This window comes from Aquila chrysaetos, chromosome 1 (genome assembly GCF_900496995.4).
Source record: "Aquila chrysaetos chrysaetos chromosome 1, bAquChr1.4, whole genome shotgun sequence".
NCBI classification, from domain to species: domain Eukaryota; kingdom Metazoa; phylum Chordata; class Aves; order Accipitriformes; family Accipitridae; genus Aquila; species Aquila chrysaetos.
This window is the reverse complement of record NC_044004.1, coordinates 42,907,099-42,929,307: the sequence shown is the minus strand read 5'-3', so window position 1 is coordinate 42,929,307 and position 22,209 is coordinate 42,907,099. Positions and strand designations below refer to the sequence as shown.

Sequence of the window (22,209 nt, the reverse complement as noted above, 5' to 3'; positions counted from 1 at the left end):
TCACAGTATTTTCAATCTAGATGTGGTGTGGAGAAATACATAGTTTTATTCTTAGTTTACATGAAATAACAGCACATATTTTTCAAATCCTTTTATTTTCTAACTTTCTAGGAATTTTCCCTAAAGCTCTTTTTTTTTTTTTTTTTTTTTTTTTTTTACTTCTAAAAGTTTTGTGTTAATTTTTCCTGTCTGCTCCTGTTTGTATTAGACAGAATAATGTTTGTCAGATGACCTTTAATGGCAAAGTTATGTTTGTAGTTCTCAACAGGAAGGCAGGGAATTCTAAATTCATTATTATCTGATACTAGAATGTTACTGGCTACCATTTTTCTTGCAGGTGGTGTCACAAGGATGACTGTGTCCCTGGTAGTTATTGTCTTTGAGCTAACAGGAGGGCTGGAATATATTGTGCCCCTAATGGCTGCAGTCATGACCAGTAAGTGGGTAGGAGATGCCTTTGGTAGGGAAGGCATCTATGAGGCACACATCCGACTGAATGGATATCCTTTCTTGGATGCAAAGGAAGAATTTACTCACACCACACTGGCTGCTGACGTTATGAGACCTCGAAGAAGCGATCCACCTTTAGCAGTTCTCACGCAGGATAATATGACAGTCGAAGACATAGAAAACTTGATCAACGAAACCAGCTATAATGGTTTTCCTGTTATTATGTCAAAAGAATCACAGAGACTAGTGGGTTTTGCTCTAAGAAGAGATTTAACTATTGCAATAGGTAATGATCTTCCAGTATTGCATGATAATATATGCCAATTTAAATTATTTTATAGCTTAAATAATGTGTGTTTCTAGACATATTTCAGGTTCAGATACCTCACACAGACTGTCTGTTCCTTTATTGAAGTATATGATTATCTTCAGTAGCAGGCTCTGAAATAGAGAAAATTATAATCTTTTTGTCAAAAACCCAAAAGTTGTCATACTGAAGTAGGCCAAAACCTCATCTACTCTGGTATTTTTGTTTGTTTTGAAGCTTTTCCTAGTATCTCTTTTCCTCAAGTGATGCTACACTAACATACTTCTTCAAAATTGAGTAATTCTCATTTTAAAACAGCAGGATTTTGTGAGAATTACTGTCCAAATAATTTTTTAATTTAAATGTATATTGTACTTGTCTCTGACAGTATGTTATTTAGTGTTGTTATAACAACTAAGATTGTATTATGGAGAGATAAGCAAAATGTTAATTATTTTAGGTTTCTGTTTTTCAATTTGTGTAATGGGAAATTTGGCCCTGGGCACATGAGCTCACAAGCCCTGTTTGGGCCCTCTTTCTCTGGGTGAGTATTAGAACTTGTGTGTTACTTGTAACAATGCTTTGTGCACTGGCAGGAAAAATTCTGTGGATTTTGTGGATACTATCCTAACAAAAGGAAAAAAATCATTGTTATGTAAGAAAATGTTACAAAACTGTAACATTTGGTGCATGAAATCAGTGGTGGAAGTTGCATCTTAAACTACTTCTTTTTTTTCGTAATTCCTAAGATGGTACATTGACAAGTATGTCTTTGTTAAAGACACTGAAGAAAGAGACACAAAAGTCTCCTGAAACTTCTTGAAAAAAAAAATGTTTTGTGAACACAACACTGTTTACTTCAGTAAAACTTTTGCCTGTGGTCTTAGTGCTGTGTATACTATGGTAATACACTATGTAGGACATATAGGAATATCCAAAACTTGGAAATTATTATAGACTTCATACGGGTTTAAGTTTACATTTACTTAAGAGTAAATGGGGGAATAGCAGAGCATTCTTCTAATAATACACTTTCACAGTAAAGACTCGTTTCAGCTGCTGAGATTGCACAGTGCAAGTTGCTTAGTCTTAGATTTTGGCTGGCTTATGAGAGTCATTGTGTGAAATAGTTCAGGGTATGGGGGGGATGCTGTTGTCAGCAAGGTGATGAAGACATGAAAAGGAAGAGGATCCAGTTCAAAAAAGCTAAATAAAGTCATTATAAACAAGAAAACAACTTTTTTAGAGTGATCAGAAATGAGTTCTTTGGTTTCAAACCAACAATAATTATAGCTATTGGTATCATGACAGGGGGCCTGTCAACTGAGATTGGCTTTCCCCTTGACAGTTTCTTCAGCAGCTGTCTATGCGCCTCCTGCATGTTATTTTTTTAAGTCTTTCCACCTCTTTATAGTAAACAAAAGTTATTTACTGGAGTGAGAAAAGTAGTAGCCGAAGAATGGCTAAAGCTGTATGGTAGATGGTTATTGTGATTTCTGCACAAACACTTCTTAGGCATAAAGCAGTGGCTATGGAAACACATCAAAATAGCATATATCAGAATATCAGCATCTAGAGAATAACATCACAGTCTGGTAGTGTTGATTGATCTGTCTGTTTGCACTAAATTATCTTACTCCAAGAATGTAAATTCTTCCTCCTCTGCTGTTTCCCCCCCTCCCCTCTTTTTCTTAAAGAAAGTGCCAGAAAGAAGCAAGAAGGGATTGTTGGCAGTTCCAGGGTCTGTTTTGCCCAGCATACCCCATCACTTCCAGCAGAAAGCCCTCGACCTTTGAAGCTTAGAAGCATACTTGATATGAGCCCTTTCACCGTGACAGACCACACACCAATGGAAATAGTGGTGGATATTTTCCGGAAGCTGGGTCTGAGGCAGTGCCTTGTAACACACAACGGGTGAGTCGAGTGGCAGCAATGCTGTTCATTTTGTTAGATACAGTGATTTTCATTTCCAGGATTAGGGTATTTGAACCAGGATATATTCCAGGATCATGGTATTTGAACCCGTAAGTTTGGTACTGCAACTAAGGACCCTAACTGTTCATTAAGAAGGTGCTGTGCTGTGGCACCTCTCTTAAATTCTTACTCCTCCCTTGTATTCCAAGTAAGGAGGCAGGTGATGACAGTCATTTTAAGATGTTCTGTTAAAAGTTAGCTCTCATTCAGCAAGTTTTCTGTGCGCGACTTGCATGTGGAGGAGACGCAACTTGGGTCACAGAAACTTAGTCTTGTGTGGTACACAGTCCAAGGCCTGTATTTCCTCGTTCATATATATGTTCTGGCAACGTGCAATGTATCAGCTATTGAACATCTAGAAATACCTGGGTTCATAAAAGTAAGGGAGACAGTGATCCAGTCAGTATCTCCTTTTCTGGTGTTCAGTGATGGAGATTACCACCAAGCTCTTGTTTTCAGAATACTAACAACTAAATAACTGCTACTAGTTCTGGAACTTCAATCTGCAACTTTTGTTTCTACACTTCAAAATATTTCAAGAAAGTAATTTTAAGATTTAGAATGTTTGTAAATGAGACTATAGGGACTTGTCATGTGATTACCCACTAAATATATCAGACCTAGGCATGGAAACATAAATGTTCATTATAATTGCCTCTTATCTAAACTACTTTTTTTTACATGATCTTTTTCTGTGTAGCTGTTCCTTTAACATTCTGCTTTCCTGTACCTCTTGCATTAAACACTTGACACACAACATCGCAGCTCCTACCATAGTATCTTGCTTTCTCTTTGGCACGTCTTTTAAGGCATCTGGGGAATGAAACATTGTCTGCTAATGCACCTTATTTAGGATCAAGGTACATGGGACAAAACCCAAGAAACCTGGAATATAGGTGGGGCTTTGTTTCGCTGTGGGCAAAAGGACTGCTGCTATAAGTGGCAAATATTTCTATATCGCATTGGTTTCCAAGTTGTATTTTTTGAGATGTATTTTAAAACAAATTTATTTAAAATGCTCTCCTGCTTTTTTTTTCTTCAATGCATCCCTGTATTGAACGGCGAGTAGATGTTTTCAGAAGCATAAATGATTTTAAGAACCTTTCTCTGATGGGGAAAGGACATCATGATCTGACACTTAGAAGTCAGTGCAGGCATGCTTTTATTCTTGTTTTGGGGAGGGAAATTCGAGTTGATAAAAATTCAATGAAGAATATTTCCTGTGATGATTTTTTTTTCTTAGTTTCTGTTGTGGTTGAGTGCTCAAACTTTGACATTGATTTTAAAATTGACTCTTAATGAAAGCTTAATCGTGCAAAGCTGTGTCACACTGTACTATAAATTTTTAACTATTTTATGGTAAAGTAGCAGCAAGTATGGATGGCTTTAATAATTAGCTGTTTTCAGATATTCATATTTGTTGTCATATTTCAATTTACAAACTTGTGATATTCCATGAGCACACTGTCGATTACAAGAAGATCATATAGTAAATACTAGTACTAGTGGTATTTAGCCATGGCATATAGCCATGTTGGACATCAAGGACTGATCTATATTTTGGCCAATTTTCTGTAAATTGAATGTACCCACATAAAGACACACATCAACTTACTGGTTCCGATCCAGATTGGAATAGGAACTGTGCAGAAATTGGTGCTTGTGACAAACATAGAGATATATAAAGACTGAGCCTCACCCTTCCTAATTTGTACCAGAATATACATTCCAGGGAGTTGCTCTTTATTTATACTGTTATGAATGAGAAATTTGTCTGAATTTGTCTCTTTCTAGGGAGACCAGATAACCCCGCTCTGTAGTGCAGCTTCAAACCTCAATTGTTATGACTTTACAGTTATTACTTTGTTCATCTATTGTGCCTTGTTAAAATGCAAATAATTATCTGTATGTGTGAGGAGAAATAACTGTTAAACAAAGGAAATAAAGTAGATTTTAGTTTCAGTGCCTCTAAAACCTGAAGAGGTGTGAATTTGGGGAGAAGATATGAAGTATGCTTCCCTGATGTGTATTTGATATGAGAAACGTACTGCTCTGGGGTGGGTGAAGACCCAGCTGTGTTCAGCATTTTGGGAGCAAAAGAAAAAAGGCAATGTCTGGGAAAGGGTACTGACTTTCAAATCATTTTTCATTTAATTAATCTCATTAGCTTTCCTGCAACCATTCTTTTTTTTTCTTTTTTTTTCTTTTTTTTTTTTTTTTTAGTTTTGCTCTAATCCTTTTTCATTATGATTAGAACTTTTTTTATTTGATTTCACACACAGTTATTAGCATAACATGATCTGTTTCAGGATTGTCTTGGGGATCATCACAAAGAAGAACATATTAGAGCATCTCGAGCAACTAAAGCAGCACGTCGAACCCTTGGTGATTAGATATATCAGATCTCATAATTAGACACATTAGAAGTCAGGAAGCATGAAACTTGTGAACTGCTCAGGGCTTTTATGACATCGGCTGAACAATGAAATCATCTTATGCTAAAAATTTGTATTAAAACATAAAAAAAAAATGTGCAAAATCCTTTGTAGAAATGAAGCTGTTAATATGGACATACTGTTAGTCACAACATTAAAGGAAAGTAAACAGTAGACTTTCTGATACTTTTGTTCTTGAGATTACATAGATCCATCTAGTTGAACTGCTGATTTCCCCAGGTGGGAAAGCATGCAGCTAGGAATACTTTTTCCCCGCCTAATGCAAATTAAGATTTTTGTATATGCCAATTCCTTTTTCTGATCTTGACAGCTTTAAATAGCTGTTAAATAGCAAAGTAAGTATCAATGTCTTTTGAGAAGCAAAGCCAAGCATGTTTTTAATGTATCACAGCATTAGATCTTCCCTGTAATCCCCCTCTATCAACAAGATTTTTTAAAAGTATTCTTATTTTTAGTAAAGTCCTGTGATTTTATGTAAAGTCCTGTGATTCTGCTGCTGTTACTGACAGCAATTAATGTACTCCTTTAAAAAATGTTCAGTGATATCCTAAGCCACTAAGTGGCATGCTACTATGTTGACTGTTGACTTCAGAATCTAGATGTTGTTTTAACCATGATGTTGTGAACTAACCTTAGATAGATGGTAGACTTTGTCTTAATTTGGACATGGGTTGCTAGTTACATCTCTACTAAACATACCCACCAAGTTTAGCTGCTTATATGCAAAACATGCTAATTATGTTCTCATTTTATGCTAATATTTCACAAGTATTTCATGCATCCTTTAATAAGACAAAACGAAATGTACTAACCAGAATAACAAGGGCAGCAGCTCATTCATTCTGCTCTTTGCTTCTCCAGTGATATTATCCTTTTGGACAGTCTCACCCTTTCTGATGCTTCACAGAGTTTTAATTTTAAAAGCCATGAAGACCCTGTCATAAGAGCACAGTATCTAAATTGGAAAATGAAAATTTTCTTTCATTATTCACAATTTATTTTCTAAAGCTGTGATCTCCAAAAACTAGTTAACTGTTGTTTATTTTACAAGAGTTTCATGGCCAATACAGTGTGCTCCTATGAATACATTCAGCCTGAGCCAGTGCGTCAGACTGGAAGGATCCTTATGATTTAAAAATGGAGGGAAGGGGAGTTTGATTTGCTATTAGCATTTTGGGCCATCAAGCGGTACGTCACTTCTGATGGCTAGGTTGGAACATGCCTCCCTTATGAAATGGGATTAATATCACTTCTTTTTCATACCTCTTTTTTCTTTGTCCCTCTTTGTTACTTTTTTGTTGGCATACGCTAATCAAAATTTCATTTTTGTAGAAACAAAAAGTTAAATAAAAATTGTCATAGGCTCTACTTGTATTACTTGTATTTCATTAAAATGGACTACAGCTGTCAGAGACCATCTGATATGGTGTCTCAGCATTGCTGTCTTTTAACAAACTGGTGGTTCCTCAATATTTTGATTAATAAAATGTTTTTGTTTAAATAAGAAAATCAGGCTGTTTACTTTTGCTCTATTCCTGTCAACAAAAAGGACTTGGCTACAGATTTGTTCTGCGTTATTATTTTCCTGCTTGGATTAATATCGATCTTCCATTTATCCTTTTCAGGCGCCTCCTTGGCATTATAACAAAAAAAGATATCCTCCGTCATATGGCCCAGACGGCAAACCAAGACCCCGCCTCAATAATGTTCAACTGAAACCCATAGCTGAGGAGAGAGAGGAAACGGAAGAGGAGGTTCATTTGTTGAATAGCACAACACTTTAGTCTGGGGGATACTTCTAAAATCAGAGACGAGAGCTGGGTTTTTGCGTAACAGTGCTGCTGGAAATCAGGAGTTGGTCTGGGGGAGTATGTGGCGAGGAGGAAGGCTGATGGGAGCGTGGGAAGGGAGAGCTGCTGCCCTGCACTGGATGCGTCCCGAGACGTCAGGTCTGCCATGATAGTGCAGTGGGCGAGCCGTGCGAGGTGGTGCAATTCTCCAGCCCCAGCCTGGTACTTCAGCATTGAAGAGATGTGTTATTAGTCCCTGTTTCTGGAGGGATCATTCTGAATTGAGCCATCTTACGGAGACTGAAAGGTCTTGCCCTTTTTACCATTGAAAACTGTTGTGTTAACTCATGAAACGTATTGATTATTACACGTCACCTTTCTACATTCCAGAGGAGCTTTATTTCTCTCTCTCCTGAGCCGTAACAAAGCCTCTTTAAAATTGGTGTGCCCTTTCGAAGCAGTTGTTTCTCATATTGAGATGTACTGTGAGTTACTGAGGTTCGATCACAAGAAGGGAGGTTTTTCTTGTGCCATTAAACGTGTCAGTTTGTACATCATGAAATGCTCGGGGCAGTACAGATCCACTGCGACAAAAACAGATTGAACAGGTAATACCTTGCAAGAACCATGCGAGACTTCTTTCAACCCATGTGCTGTCGTGATATGAGAAAAACTAAAACCAGATGAAACTAGCGTATCAAAGAAAGATACTGGTTTTGCTGCAGAAAATATCAATAATGTGACCTGGTCTTATGCAATTTTTGTATTATTGAAAACACTATGATATATACCAATGTTGTGCAGTATAAGGAAAAATACTGCTATTCTACTAGTTAAGAGCTGGAACAATTCTGTATACGTGTATCTGGTAAAAATTGCATGCTACAACACTGGAGATCTTTTTTCCCCCCCTGTAAAATTTGAGAACGGTCATTTTTGTTTCTTCTCCACAAAAGATGTTCCACTGCTGACATGGTAGGAAGAAATGTAACTCATAACTTGCACTAAATGTATATTATTTTTCTTGAAGTTTTACCATTCTTTATTTATATTTGTATGGATTTAAAAAATCTATTAAATATGAATCAGTTAATATCTCACATAACTAATTACCTTTTTAATGTGATTTTATAGAATAATTTGTAATCCTCTGCAAGTAATGGAGGATTAGCAAATGTTTACAACTAGATGAAGGGTTTAAACGAAATCGTTTCTTTATGATCCAACACGCATATAAGATCATTTTCAACTGTAACTTTCACTGCCGTTACCTTGAGATTTCCTTTTTCCTTTACTAGCAGATAACTGGAACAGTAGTATTAAAATTTTATTTTAAAAAACTGCAGGGTTGTAAAAATAATAGGAAGAAAGCAACTATGATTATTAGATTGCTTTTGACTTTTTTTTTTTTTTTTCCAAGTATATAGAGGTGTAAATGGTATGTAGCCACAGAAGGTGAGCAGCAGGGCAGAATCGAATCCAGTACTTGAAACTTTGGCAGGACTTTAAAATTCAGCAGCAACACACATGCTAGCAGGTGAACTGACAGATGCCTAACTTATTTACTTTTTTCTCACAAGTCACAAGATTAATTTGTTTCATATTCATTTTACCAAACCACCACAAACACATGCAGAGGAAAAAAGGCAATATGTTTTAAGCCTAAAGTAGGGAGGAAAAAATTTAAGAAATGTGGCTGACAAAAATCATGCTTTATAATATGGGGTTAGATAAAATTTCCTTCTTTAACAGTTTTGCCCACAAGACTGCAAAAATATAAATGGTAAAAGTCTAAAATAATAATCCTAGCTGTCTCTAAGGCATTCATCACAGTTACCTCAAATGTCTTTATTTGCAAAGCACTCAGTATGATTTTTATCTTAAGTACAGTAACATACTGAAATGAAATTCTGGTACTTTTGGCAAGCTCCAAAATAATGCCTGTGCTTAAGTGCGCTGCTGAATTGTTACTGATTTTTCTGAGTATAGAACTGCCATCTCATCATCTCATCTCTTGCAGCAGCTGGAACCAGTAGAAAGCGAAATGTGCCAGCAGGCTCATGGTGATCAGCCCCTGTATTAAAAACGGGTGTGGTACTGAAACAGGGAAACAGGCCATGGTAAAATGGGAGCGTTGCAGCAACTAGCTGTATTCTTCCACATGAAGTCAGTGCTAGTGGTTCAAAATTTGTTCTGTTACATTGCCTAAGCCTGAAGAAACTTTGTAAAGTTTCTTCTGTAAAGAGCAGGATTTGGCCCATTTACAGAAGGCAGCTCTGGAAGTTGTCTGTGATGCTGATTTCTGTTGTCTCTTTTTTTTCTACAGTGGAAGAATATAAGCGTACGTGTATAAAAATTGCTTTAAATCAGTTGGAAACCTCTGCCATGTCTGATGTTCTCATAAAACACTGCTGTGTGTACTGTGTTAACTTGCACCTAATTCTACAGACTGTACGGTCTGAATTAAAATACGGTTCACACCCCTGCTGTGTTTTATAATTTCAGTATGGATCCTGAGTGCTGCATATAAATTGTGCATCTCTGTTTACTCTTCTTACCTGCTAAGCTTTCCCTGTTGACATTTAAAATGTCTTCTGGTAAACATACGTTAGAGGTTCTGATAATGAAGAATGTGTGCCTGTGCTGTGCAACAAAGATTTTCTAACGTAAAACTTGCAGCGCCTTACTAATTTGAAAAAAGTTACTAATTTGAAAAAAAAAAATGTGGTGGATTGGAGGGGGAAAGTGTCAGCATTTTTTCTTTTTTAAAACCATTCAGTTACTGGTTCATGAAGAATGCATTCTTTGTTAATCTGTGATGTTGCCTAGAGCTGTATTTAATATTGATCTTAATGTTTTTATTTATAATAGTGTGGTAGAGCTGCATATCATTACAGTAAAAATTCTGAATACTGTGATGATTTAATCAAACATTAAAAACTTCTGTATGACCATTTATTGTTTTGTCATGTTTTCTCATTGTTTCACAGAAAATATTTGTGTTGATTTTCGTATTTATTTTCCCTGAGAGAAGATTAACAGCTAGGAGTTTTACATACAAAACTAGCAAGCAGATAACAAAGAAAAGAATGATTTTAGGAGGAGATGCATTCTTTGTATTGCCTAGTATTTCGCTACAAATCAGTAGCCAAATCAACCCAATCAAACAGATCATTATTAGGTATTTTTTTTCCAAAATAGACATTTTAAAAAATTGTTTTAATTATAGAATAGTTGGCTTCCTGGTTTATAAAAGTGAGTGATGCTTTTACTGTCTAAAAGCCAGGATTATGTAGTTTCTACATGGTACATTTTTAGTACCTCTGGTTTAAAAAAAAAAAAAAAAAAAAAAGGTAAGTTAGACATCTGTTGATGATCTATATTCATAGAATGGTTTGGGTTGGAAGGGACCTGTAAAGGTCATCTAGTTCCAACGCACCTGCCATGGGCAGGGACACCTTCCACTAGACCAGGTTGCTCAAAGTCCCATCCAGGCTGGCCTCGAACGCTTCTAGGGATGGCGCATGTACAACTCTCTGGGCAACCTGTTCCAGTGCCTCACCACCCTCATTGTAAAAAACTTCTTCCTTATATCTAGTCTAAATCCACACTTTTTTAGTTTAAAACCATTACCCCTTGTCCTGTTGCAGCAGGCCATGCTAAAAAGTCTGTCCCCAATTTAATCAATCACATACAGTACTTTGGTATTTTTTCAGTTGGTGTAAGTTTTCCTTCTCTATGAGAGGTTAATAGGTAAGACTGGAAAATCCATACTAAGGTCCCCATTTTTGCAATTTAAGTTCATATTTAAATAACAATGCAAAATGTGCATACTTTTTTGTTACTTGTATGATTTACAGGGCATTAATATGAAGGGCTCTTCTGCTTGGAACCTAAAAAGTAAGTGGGAATGAGAGGGAGTTTTCAAGAAACTACCTCTGTTTTATACACAAAAAAAAAAGTTCTGGGCCCAATCTATGCTTGTACTTATGTTTGAATAAATGGAACATTCATATGCTGATTGAAAGGGGTGGGGTTATCAAATTTACAAAAGTAGATGTGGCATGTGATTCTGAGGTCTGAAAATACCTTTTTGATTTAAAAACCTGAGATGATACACTTTTGAAGCATGCTGACATACACCATGAATTATTTATTAGTTTGCACTGGAAAGGACCTTTGGAAGTGTAATAATTTGCTAAAAACTACGGACAACTTTCAGATTTGAGCATGTTGCTCGTGGGCTGTGATCTTCCTTAGCAGTACTACTGTCATGAGCAATGACATACACTGCTACAATACAAGTCAAGTCACTGTACGATGGCAGCAGGCCTGTTGAGGAAGAGCAAATGTTATTTTCCATTGGTTTCTAGGCTGTTTATTATTTCAAGCAGTTGCCTGAGAATAAACTCTTGAAATGTACTAACAATAAAGGAGGTTAGTGGGCCAATGAACTTGAAAACAATTTGCATTGTGTACAAAATCAATTCTGTTTTCAGTCCAGATGAGTGAAAACGGGGTGACTTCATCTGACTAATAAGGTAGCAGCTGCAGTGGCATTTCTAATTTATCTTGTAATGTCAGTTAGCTGCATTTTAATCCTATTTGTTTCCTGTCGATTCGGCCAGATCGGGAAGACTGAGCCCAGATGCAGCGCTTTGTGACAACGCAAAAGAGAAAGCTGCTGTAACCGCACGTTTTACCGCTGTGGCGGGAGAGAACCGAGGAAACGCACACCGCCAGCAAGGATCGCCGAGAGCAAGGAAAGGGAGCGTGGCACGTGTAAGTCGCTCAGGCACTGGTAGCGACGTCCGTGTCCAAATCGCTTCCCCAGCGCCCGCCGATTCTCTTTACGGGACGGCTGACCGTAGCCTCCCTCGCTGCCTCCTTCCTTCTGGTCAGGGGCACGGTGTCCCTCACGGGCCCGGCTTTGGCCTCACGCTCCTCTGCGCGGCAGCCGCAGGCGCGGGCAGCCACTCCCGCCCCCGGCCGCGCTTCGCCGACCCTCGGAAGGCGAAAGGGGCGGGGCTGAGCGGGGGGGCGGGGCCGCCCGGCAGGCAGGCCCAGCCCTTCTCCCAGCCTCACGCGCGCCGGCTTCCGCCCGTCGGTTGCCGCAGTAGCGGCACGTGACACCCCCCCCCCCCCCCCCGCCCAGCTTTCCCGCCCGCCGCCGAGGGTTGTACGGGAGCAGTCAGCAGCGGGAGGCACCGACCGCCGTCCTGAGAAAAGCTTTACTGACCGCGGGGGGATCGCCGCGGAGTACAACAACAACAACAACAACAACAACAAAAAAAGGCGCACAAACACATACAAAAAGGAAAGGAAAGGAAAACGGAAAGGGAAAAGGGCGCCCGCCCTGCTGGGGGCCGGCTCAGGGGGCGAGCTGGTCCACCTTCTCCTCCCGCCGGCTGGCCAAGTGCGACTCGATGATCTCGGCGAAGAGGTTCCTCTTCAGCAGGGTGTAAGCCAGAGGCAGCAGCTGACCCACCGTCTTGTGGAAGTACTGCAGGCAACAGGGAAAACGAGAGGCGCCCTGGGGGGTCAGTGGCTTTGTTCAGAGAGGGAGGGCAGCCGCCCCGCTGGGCTCTGACCCCTTCCTTCCTTCCTTCAGGCTGACTGACCAACTGACCCCTTCAACCGCTCCCGCACCGACTGAGCACGTACTCCTGCTACACCTGCAACTGCCACAGCCACATCAGGCTGGGTTACCCAAACTGCCACAGTGAGAGATGGAAATGCTACTTTCAGCAGCGCAAGAGATGATAACTACTGTCAAGGGATGCAGTCGTCCAGCCTGCGGTTAAGGCCCGCATCCCGTCACACTCCACCGCTCAAGGGGGTTATGATGGTACTTACAGTAACCATATAAGTGCTTCAAATGCACAAGTCAGAGCATAGCTGTTAGCATTTGTGACAGTTATTGTACATGTAAGCCCATTGCACCTCCCCTTATGAAGGGGAAGAGGGTGAAGTCCTTTTCCATGCCTTGAGCTACAGATAAAGCATCAGTGGTTCTTCTGGCTCTGTAAGCAAGGGGACAGGCAGGCTCCTGTCAGAACCGGAAAGCAGCTCCAAGTACCTTCGGACAGGCAAAAACACTCGGACCAAGCCCTGGTGTTACTTATGGACAAAGCCACCCTTCTCCCTTTCTGTTTACTGAACTAGAAAATGAAGTAAGGTCTCTATTTTTAGAAACAGCTACAAAGTTACAGCTGTTCCAAATGGCTACATAGCATAGATATCAGGACACGTCACAGCATTGTAAAGACATAATTTGTCATCGCAGGAGTTTTTCAGCAGTTCATCTCCTGTGCTGAGAAGCATGAAAGATGGGGGTTTGCCTCCACCTACTCAGCCAATTGCACGTAACCATTTCCTTCACTGCCCTCCCAGATGCAGGAAGGAATGGAGCAGTTGAAGCAGCACAGTCACTGAAGGAAGGGTCTCATAAGCAGGGTGTCAGGGGAAAATACAACACATTCTCAGATGCTGCAGGGAACTTACTTAAAAGAGCAGGGCAGGAAGTCTAAGAAACACAGTAATTTAACAGTGTATGGAAAGAGCTGCGAGTTCTCCTTTGTTTCAGTGGCTACATATTTTAACTAGCATTTACACAGCTTTTCTGGGCCTACATTTAGTATTGCAAGATTTTCATCCTTCTACGTGATGCTTTGGAGTGCCCCATAGCCAACAGTGTTTTACTAAGAGAAGCTACTTGGCATTCTGTGACCATCCATTCATATTACATTGATGCTGAGGCTTCTTTATACGTTATTTCCTAGCCACAGATTTATTACAGAGGTAACCCTTTTCATCAACAGGGCAGTGGCTAGTACAGAACAAGAAGTGTTAAGTAGAATCTTTACATGTGATTAAGTGCTAGTAAGTCAGTCAGCTTACTTATGATACCCCCTGTTAACACAGAACCAGAGACACCTGGTGGGAGGTCTTTTATGCAGCCATACAGGCAGTGTAGCTAGGCAATGGACCTAGGTTCCAATTTTTTCAGCTGGGGTTACTAACATCAATCTGTTCCTTGATCCCATTGAATATGAGTGCTTGCACCCATAAAAGTAGTTGGGGTTAGCTATTCAGTGGATCTGGAGCAGACATTCTGCGTTTTTAGGAGTCTAATGACAACTCCTTGTCTTGCGCACATCAAATCACACCAGTTAAATGCTGCTTAAGTGCTTCTGGATTGCAGGACTGTGCTTTCATACAAGCAATTTTAAATTCAACAAGGAATGGTGTCGTAAGTGTGACTTTTTAACAGTCTTCACAAATTAAGAATATTCTTTCAGACTTTCATGATTCCTAGGGATAATTATGCAATAGAGTTAGGAATAAAGATCTACGACACAGAACAACTCCTGGCCCGTGCATAAAACAATGCATAATTTTGTGAAGTATGATTGTTGTAGTACTCACATGTGATCCATAGCAAAACAGGTCCATGCCCAGTTCATACCCCATTCCATAGTCACATTCATCGTTAGCAAACTGAACAAAGGTCAGCATTTCTTGAATGGGTGCAAAGGCCTTCAGTCTCTCATCATCAGTAGGAGCATCAACAATGGCCTTGCAAATTTTTTTAAGATTAGCTGCAAAAAAACAAAGGCAGAAATATTTAGATGTTTAAATTTAATATTGCGTAGAAGTAGTTTGTGGCAAAAACATATCTGTGTGTCACACTTAAATGAAGACTAGGTGGGCACACCCTGAGCTGCTAGTGAAAAAGCTTCCCCCTTCCCTTTGCTGCTCATTCTTGCCCCACCACACTCATCTATCTGTTGCCCATATAGAGACACAAGCATTTGTGTGGTGAACTTGCATCAAGGAACTGATTCTGGTTAGAAGAACACTGGGAGAAGAGGGGGGATAAGAAATAAACCCACAAATCCCTGATTGTAAATCAGTTTTTTCTGATCTACCTCCTGCACAGCTGTGCCAATACAAAAGACAAGGTCATCAGAACTACTACTTCAGGAATTATTATTTCAGATTTAGCACGTTTCATTGATTCTCATTTGGTTCATTTACAGAAAACACTTTGAGCTCAAGTGTGATGGTTAAGAATTCTGCCTTTTACTCCCACCACTCATGTTCTTCAAGTAGGAAATATGAATGCAGCTTGGTTTTTGCAGAGTAGCTGTGTGACTGAAGGTTGTTTATACTTAAATAAAGCAGAAGAATATAGTAAACAAGATATTTACCATTTGTTTCGGGAAGTTCTCTGTATCCAACATCGTTTTTGTCTACAGGAACAACTAGGCCTGCTCCATGAAATGCTTTGGTCACCACCTAAATAAAGAGACAGGATAATGAATATAGTGCTCTAAGTCAATACTGTGACATAAAACCACTCACCTCACTAAACAACATTAACACTTGACTGCTGGTGGTCAGACTTAAGGTAGTGTCCAGGCTCCAGCACATCAACTTAGTTTCAAATTATGTAGCAGTTACTTTTAAGTATTGAACTTTAAAATAACTGGAAACTCCATTTCAGTCAAGTTCTGAAATCTAGGAATCCTTGTAGTCACTTGTGTAGCACTGTACTACATTTGTTTAGTCACCTCCTACCATAATTATTTCTGATAGGTAAGTGAAAATCCTCTATTACTAATCCATATCATCCTTAGTAGTCCTGTTTCCAATAGATCCAACCCAACTGTTTACATGAATCTTCACTTTGAAGCACTTTTCTCCATGTTCCCCCTTAGTTTTAGTTTTTAGACTATTTATTTCCCTTATTGGCTTTTTTCTTTATTGAATGCCAAGCTATGGTTTACAAAAGTAAAGTGTTTTGATTTAAACCCATTATTTGGAACACATTTTTATTAATCTTCCCTCTCCTGAAGTTTTAGAGAGAGAGAGCTGATTAGCTCTGGAAACTCCTAAATGAAGCATCCTTTCTGACTAGGAGGCGGAAAAATTAAAAAAAAAAAAAAAAAAAAGAAACAGGCAAGTAAATGAAAAAAGTTTAACAGAACTTAGTTCTCTCCAGTGGATCAGGAAAGTCATACTTTCTTATCTCTCTGTTTCATCTTCATGGTTTTTTGTTCCAGAGAATAACCCAGTTCTTTTGCTGTTCTTGTTAGTTTTTCATCTATGTCTTTCAAAATAGCATTTCTCTTTTTATCGGTCACTTCCTTAAGTTTTTTTGACAAAAATAATCTGCAAACAGAAGAGAAATGTCTTAAAAAAGCTTAACAGAAAACAAACAAATGAATAGCCTTCTAATCACTAAACCTCCAAATCTCATAATGAAGATTAGCAGTCACGGGTTTATTTATACACATAGAAATGGGAGTGCAAGCCTCTTAACAACAAGAAAGAAAAAAAAGTTGGGCACAGACAGTACTTTGGCATTTCCTATCTGTATTTGCATTACAATATAGTTTATGCCATCTGCATGTGCTGAAAATTCTCCTGGACTCAGTAGCTGTCCATCTTTCTATCTTAGGAATTCAGTTTGCCACTTCAGTGCCATATACACTATTTGTCATCCAAGTCATGCACATAAATACATATTTATGAGTTTCATCATGGTGCTTGCAAAACAAATGTCCTCGTTTAACTCTGCACTACACAAGCATTCTTTTGCAGGAGCTATTCTTCAGTATGCTTTCACTTACTACACGCGTCTGTCCTTAGAGAGCTCTCCATCTTCAACTGACAGGTGATGAAATCTGTTTTTTATATTCATGATGCAGGACCATGTAAAGCTTCATGAATCATACTGAATTACATATCCGTATAAATGTTATCCTGCCCCACGTCAGAAATGGTACTTCTTGTAGTTCTTCATTATATACAAAAATAATGTATTTTTATGTAGGCAAGAACAAGAGCTAGATGCTACTTATTTAGTACAATACTCAGATTTCATTCACCACTGTTTGAGATGCTCTTTCTTTACTTATGAAGTATTTTAACACAACCAGTGGGCATTTTTTTTCGCCACAGAGCCTATCCCTGCCAATGTATTTAAAGAATGAGATAATTAACAATTATCTATTTTACTTGTAAAACGAAAACACTTTCAGGAAGTCTATTAAGGCTTATGAGAGTACCTTAAAACTTGCTAGCAAGAGCAGAAAGTAAGTGAGGGTTTCTTGAGAAACAAGATACACAGTAAGTTAGCTGCATTATTCCACATCACATCTCCCAATTAATAGCTTCCCTTCTACTCTACTTTTTATAAATAAAAGTAAATATGAACCTTACTTGACTGCGGCAAAGACATTATCACCAACTTGTGCAATCACACAGCCCTTCTTAGCTTCATTAGCACCAACCCACACTGGAAGCTCATCTGGCACATCCCTATTTATAGAAAAAGTACACACAAATAGTCAATCTGTGTCCATTTCTCCTATTTCAAAGTAAACTGCCCTATTGCAAAGTAATTTGCTTCCTCACCATGCTGCCACCTCCTTCAGAAACCTAACAAGAAACACCCTTAGATGTAAAGTTCCAAAATTTTACAGAATGGCTTTGAAAGGAGCTTCTATCAATACATGCAGAGAGAATACACATTCCCTTTATTTCATAAGGCTTGACTTTTTCTTCTAAGTATCATGGCAAAAGTTAAAAATTAGTAAGCAAAGGTGCTCTGGAGGTTTGGGGGAGGTAGTTTAATAAATATTTAAATCTAGTCTTCAACTCCAGTATCTGTGATCTTTTTTAATAAAAGAGATCAACCCATGTGTTAATATCTCATTACAGAAGAGAAAGATTGTTTGATGATAGTGCACAATTCTCAAATCCTGCCTCAGGGAAAAAAAGAGACAAAGCTACACATAATTATAGTCCAGCAAGAGCATATATTCAATAAAATACCTGAAATATCCCATGTGATACTGTGTTTTGCTATCCCCAACAAGTATTGTCTGGAATTCTGGGGGATCATAGAAGAACCTCCAATGAAGATTGAAGTCCAGATCTGTTGAGTTCGCTTTTTTGTGTTTTCCAGCAAGAATATCATATGGTCCAACCAGCGTAAGTCCAACACTTGACACAAGTGCATCTGAAAAGCAAAGCACGAACTGGTTTACTTTCTGGTGGGTGCATATCTAGACCAAGAAGTTCCCGTGTCACTCAGGTATCAAAAGCTTTCATAAATCCAAACAGTCAAACACTGTTTACCAGACAAGGAAAAAGCTGAGACATTCTTCTATTCGGATAGCTTTCATTCAAGAGTTAGGTTACTACACTTCCCATAAGTAGTAGTCAAAGGTCAGTGTCTGGATGGAGATTGGTGAAGAGTGGTATCCCTCAGGGGTCCATACTGGGACCAGTACTGTTTAATATCTTCATCAGTGACAGAGACAGTGGGATCGAGTGCACCCTCAACAAGTTTGCAGACAACGCCAAGCTGAGTGGTGCGGGTGGCACACCTGAGGGACAGGATGCCATCCAGAAGGACCTGGACAAGCTTAAGAAGTGGGCCCATGTGAACCTCATGAGGTTCAACAAGGCCAAGTGCAAGGTCCTGCACATGGGTCAGGGCAACCCCCAGTATCAATACAGGCTGGCGGATGGAGGGATTGAGAGCAGCCCTGCCGAGAAGGAACTGGGGGTACTGGTGGATGAAAAGCTGGACATGAGCCAACAATGTGCGCTCGCAGCCTAGAAGGCCAACCCTATCCTGGGCCGCATCAAAAGAAGCATGACCAGCAGGTCAAGGGAGGTGATTCGGCCCCTCTACTCTGCTCTGGTGAGACCCCACCTGGAGTACTGCATCCAGCTCTGGAGTCCTCAGCACAGGAAAGACATGGACCTGTTGGAGCAGGTTCAGAGGAGGGCCACAAAAACGATGAGAGGGATGGAACACCTCTCCTGTGAAGACAGGCTGAGAGAGTTGGAGTTGTTCAGCCTGGAGAAGAGAAGTCTCCAGGGAGACCTTATAGCAGCCTTCCAGTACCTAAAGGGGGCCTATAAGATGGGGAGGGACTTTTTGGTAGGGCTTGTTGCAATAGCCCAAGGGGTAATGGCTTTAAACTCAAAGAGGGTAGATTCAGACTAGATACAAGGAAGAAATTCTTCACTGTGAGGGTGGTGAAACACTGGAACAGGTTGTCCAGAGAGGTGGTAGATGCCCCATCCTTGGAAACAGTCAAGGTCAGGTTGGACTGGGCTCTGAGCAACCCAATCTAGTTGAAGATGTCCCTGCTCATTGCAGGGGGGTTGGATTAGATGACCTTTAAAGGTCGCTTCCAACCCAAACGGTTCTATGATTCTAAAAAAAAAAAAAAAAAGCCCTGTCATTTCTAGAGCATCCAGGCATGCCTTATTCTGTTGTACAGTAAATTTGGGGAGTTGAAACCCAGATTCATATGAGGAAACTTCAGTTCCATACTAAACATTTTAAATGTACTTGCAAGAAAGGCAGGTTTAGACAACATTTAGTCCCTTTGTATTACACAATTTAAGTAATTATATTTTAGAAAGCTCGAAGTGTACCGACATCTTTGTGATTATCTCCGGTATTCTTGTTTAGACTCACGTAAATATCCTGCATCTTAACTGGAAACTGAAGCAGCATTAGAATGCATCTGACCACCTCCAGTTTGCCTGCCTTCAGGCTGTCCTTGAGAGTGAAAGTTAGAAAAGGCAAAAAATATTTAAAAACCCACCACTTGGTTTCTCAGGATCTAGCTCCTCACAAAACTTCCAAAACTGATAGAAGTCTTCAGGCAGCCTAAGCCGATAGCATGTTTCTGCTTCTTGACGAAGACTGTCGGGGATATCTGCCTGATTAGACCTTCTCTTCTTGACATCTCCATTTTTTTCACACTGCAGATAAAAAAACCAAAACACCAAAGTTCATTTAGTTGCTTTCTGTCAGTTCTACTGAAGGATTTTACAAACTTTCTGTATTAACGGAGGAAAAATGATTAAGATAATTACATCACGCTTGTTACTTAAAACAGGATATATAGCAATTAGAACACTTATTTTGGACAGAATCCCTAAAAAGTGCATTATCTGAGACATGTGCTAAACACATATGAAATAGCAAAGTACTACTTTGATATTAATGGGTCAACATAACCAACAGAAGCACTTTCATTAGTCAATCAAGGAAAGGACTAAGCAATTGCCAAGTTTAATCTAAGTTCTACATTGTTTTAAAACGACCTTTTCCAATCACACAGCAGCTTGCATCCAAGAAACTCGTGTGCTTAACAGACAGTTGGAAGCAGGGATACTATTTTGTCATGTCTGGTTAAACAACACAAGAAAAATCCCCTAAGCCTCTACTATCTGAGCTACTCCGCTATTCAACACCTGAACTGGTGCAGTTTACAGCAGAGCATTTTAAAAACAGCTTAAAGTTTAAGTTGTTGCAAAAAATGATGTAACGTGAACCGCAACAGGCTAGGCGATGATCCGTTCAAGCACGCACACCACTAAATCCGTAAACTCAACTACCTCGTCCCCACATGAGGCTCCAAGAACGGGTCGGAATCGTTACCCGCGTTTTAAAAAACAGCAATAATGATAAAAACTAAAAACAAGAGCAAGGTTTCTCTTCCCCGGCTAGGGCAGCACAACGAGACAGACCTTCCGCCTCTTCAGCTGGGTACCCGATGGCGGCCCCCCCGCACCGCCAGCACCCGCTCCCAGCCGCAAAACGCCGCGGCTGCTGTTCACTGCACACCTGAAACGCGGCCGCCGCCCGGGAGAAGCCCGGCTCCAGAGGAGCGGCTCCCGCCTCAGAGGACCGGCGGCCCTGCGGCTTTCCTCAAACCCACGGAGCAAACCAGGACGAGGGGCAAGGAGGCCGAGGCCCGGCGCTGCCACAGCGCAAGCCCCGCCGATTCGGGCCTGCGGCCCCACCACCCCGCCCCGGCCCGGGGGTGCCTCAGGCCGCGGCTGCCGGCCCCTCTGCCCGGGGCCCGCCGCCAGGCTCGGCCACCCGCCGCCCCCCCCCCCCCCCCCCCCCCCGCTAACGGGCACCTGGTCGCCGGCCGGGCCCGCCGCCCCGCGCGGCCTCCGCTTCCCGCCACCTGTCATGCTCCCGCCGCCGGCCGCATCGCATCGCGCCCGCCCTCCCCCGCCCCTTCCGAGGTCCTGCTCGGCGCCCCCGCGCGTGCGCAGGCGGCGGCGGCCCGCGCGCCGGGCCGACCACGCCCCCCCCCCCCCTCGCGCGGCGGACAGGCGTTGAACGGTCGCGGCGGGGTCTCGGTGTGCCCGCCGGCAGGAGGTGGAAGGGGGGAAGGAAGGAAGGAAGGAAGGAATAGCCCTGGAGGGGCCGGGAGGAGCCGGCCCTGAGAAGGCCAGGAGGGAGCGGGTGTCTCCGGGAGAGAGGAGGGGCCTCGCAGGGGGCCGGCTCGGCCACCGCCGCCAGCCCCCGCCCGCTGAGGCGACTGAGCCTCAGCCCGAGGAGGCGGCGGCGGGGCAGAGCGCCTTTCCTTCCCACGTAGACGCCCTGCTGCCAGGTGAATAAGCGCTTTTACAAGGGCGATACGCACTTTTACATCTGCGCATCAGCTCCGGAGCCAGCCTGTTCCGGAGCTGGCTGGCAAGAGAAGGAGGATTAGAGCGGGCGGGAAGAGGGGGCACAGCGGTACCCGGGCTAGAGCGAGCATCCCTGCGCCTGAGGGGGGGAGCGAGGTGGGAGGAGAACGAACGCAGTTAACCCTTGACTGCGAACACATCTACGGCTGGAGCTGGGTGCTAGAGATCAAGGCGGGGGGAAGCTTACAGCTGTGTTTCCTCAGCGGTAGGCTAGGTCACCTCAGGACTGCCTATATACACACGATTTCGAGGCTGATTTTTTTTTTTTTTCCTTTTTCCCCTACTTACACATACGTGCAAATTCCTGTAATACAAATTAGGGTAGTATATTGGGATGAGACAGAGGAAAAAAAAAATTACCTGAATATTAAGTGTAATCTTTCTCTTCAGAGCTAAAGGCATAAGAGAGGGAGGAAGCAATACTAGTTTTCAGTACACAGAAAAAGGAAAAAAAAACAAAAACCACAACCAAAAACCCAAACAATCCCCTAAGCCTCTGCTTTAGCATTTCACAGCTGCCAGGAATATAAAAGTGTCATCACATTATCTCACTTCCAATGAAAGGGTCAAGGCAGCAGTGTGTAACATGTAGCAAGTGGGACACATCCCTCAGTTTAGGAAAGCACATAATCACATAATGCAGCATCCACTCATTTAAGTATATTGCTGAAATGCTTTGCATAGAAAAAGGCCTAGAAAACCA

At 41.2% G+C, this 22,209-nt stretch overlaps 2 protein-coding genes across 10 annotated transcripts in view; one reads left to right on the top strand and one right to left on the bottom strand.

The window, feature by feature from the left end:
* CLCN3 (chloride voltage-gated channel 3) overlaps positions 1-9,933 on the top strand; it is an 85,031-nt gene extending 75,098 nt beyond the window's left edge. For 4 of the 8 annotated variants that reach the window (XM_030018108.2, XM_030018116.2, XM_030018134.2 and 1 more), the window contains 4 exons: positions 338-736; positions 2,455-2,671; positions 5,041-5,116; positions 6,813-9,933. In XM_030018108.2, coding sequence (XP_029873968.1) covers positions 338-736; positions 2,455-2,671; positions 5,041-5,116; positions 6,813-6,971 — 851 coding nt within the window. In that variant the 3' untranslated portion in view covers positions 6,972-9,933. The remainder of the gene's footprint in view (positions 1-337; positions 737-2,454; positions 2,672-5,040; positions 5,117-6,812) is intronic. The other 4 variants (XM_030018142.2, XM_030018124.2, XM_030018152.2 and 1 more) reach the window with 2 other exon arrangements.
* Positions 9,934-12,194: 2,261 nt separating this feature from the next.
* LOC115342919 (histone PARylation factor 1) lies at positions 12,195-21,360 on the bottom strand. Of its 2 annotated transcripts, none has more exons than XM_030018171.2 (8): positions 20,946-21,360; positions 19,619-19,781; positions 17,823-18,009; positions 17,208-17,306; positions 16,004-16,154; positions 15,191-15,278; positions 14,406-14,578; positions 12,195-12,480 (listed from the first exon to the last, which is right to left on the bottom strand). In XM_030018171.2, exons 1-8 carry the CDS (start codon positions 21,000-21,002, stop codon positions 12,349-12,351), a joined length of 1,050 nt encoding a protein of 349 aa, XP_029874031.1. In that variant the 5' UTR covers positions 21,003-21,360; the 3' UTR covers positions 12,195-12,348. The 2 variants fall into 2 exon arrangements, with proteins under 2 accessions (XP_029874031.1, XP_029874023.1); XM_030018163.2 differs by having other exon boundaries at positions 19,619-19,778; positions 20,946-21,036.
* Between the last annotated feature and the right edge of the window lie 849 nt (positions 21,361-22,209).

Coding starts and splice junctions, on each gene's coding strand:
- LOC115342919 (XM_030018171.2), bottom strand. CDS start 21,002: ATGACAGGTGGCGGGAAGCGGAGGCCGCGCGGGGCGGCGGGCCCGGCC. Junction 15,279..16,003: donor TGAAACAGAGAGATAAGAAA/GTATGACTTTCC, acceptor CTCTTTATTTAG/GTGGTGACCAAAGCATTTCA. Junction 14,579..15,190: donor AGAACTTCCCGAAACAAATG/GTAAATATCTTG, acceptor GTTTTTTTGCAG/CTAATCTTAAAAAAATTTGC.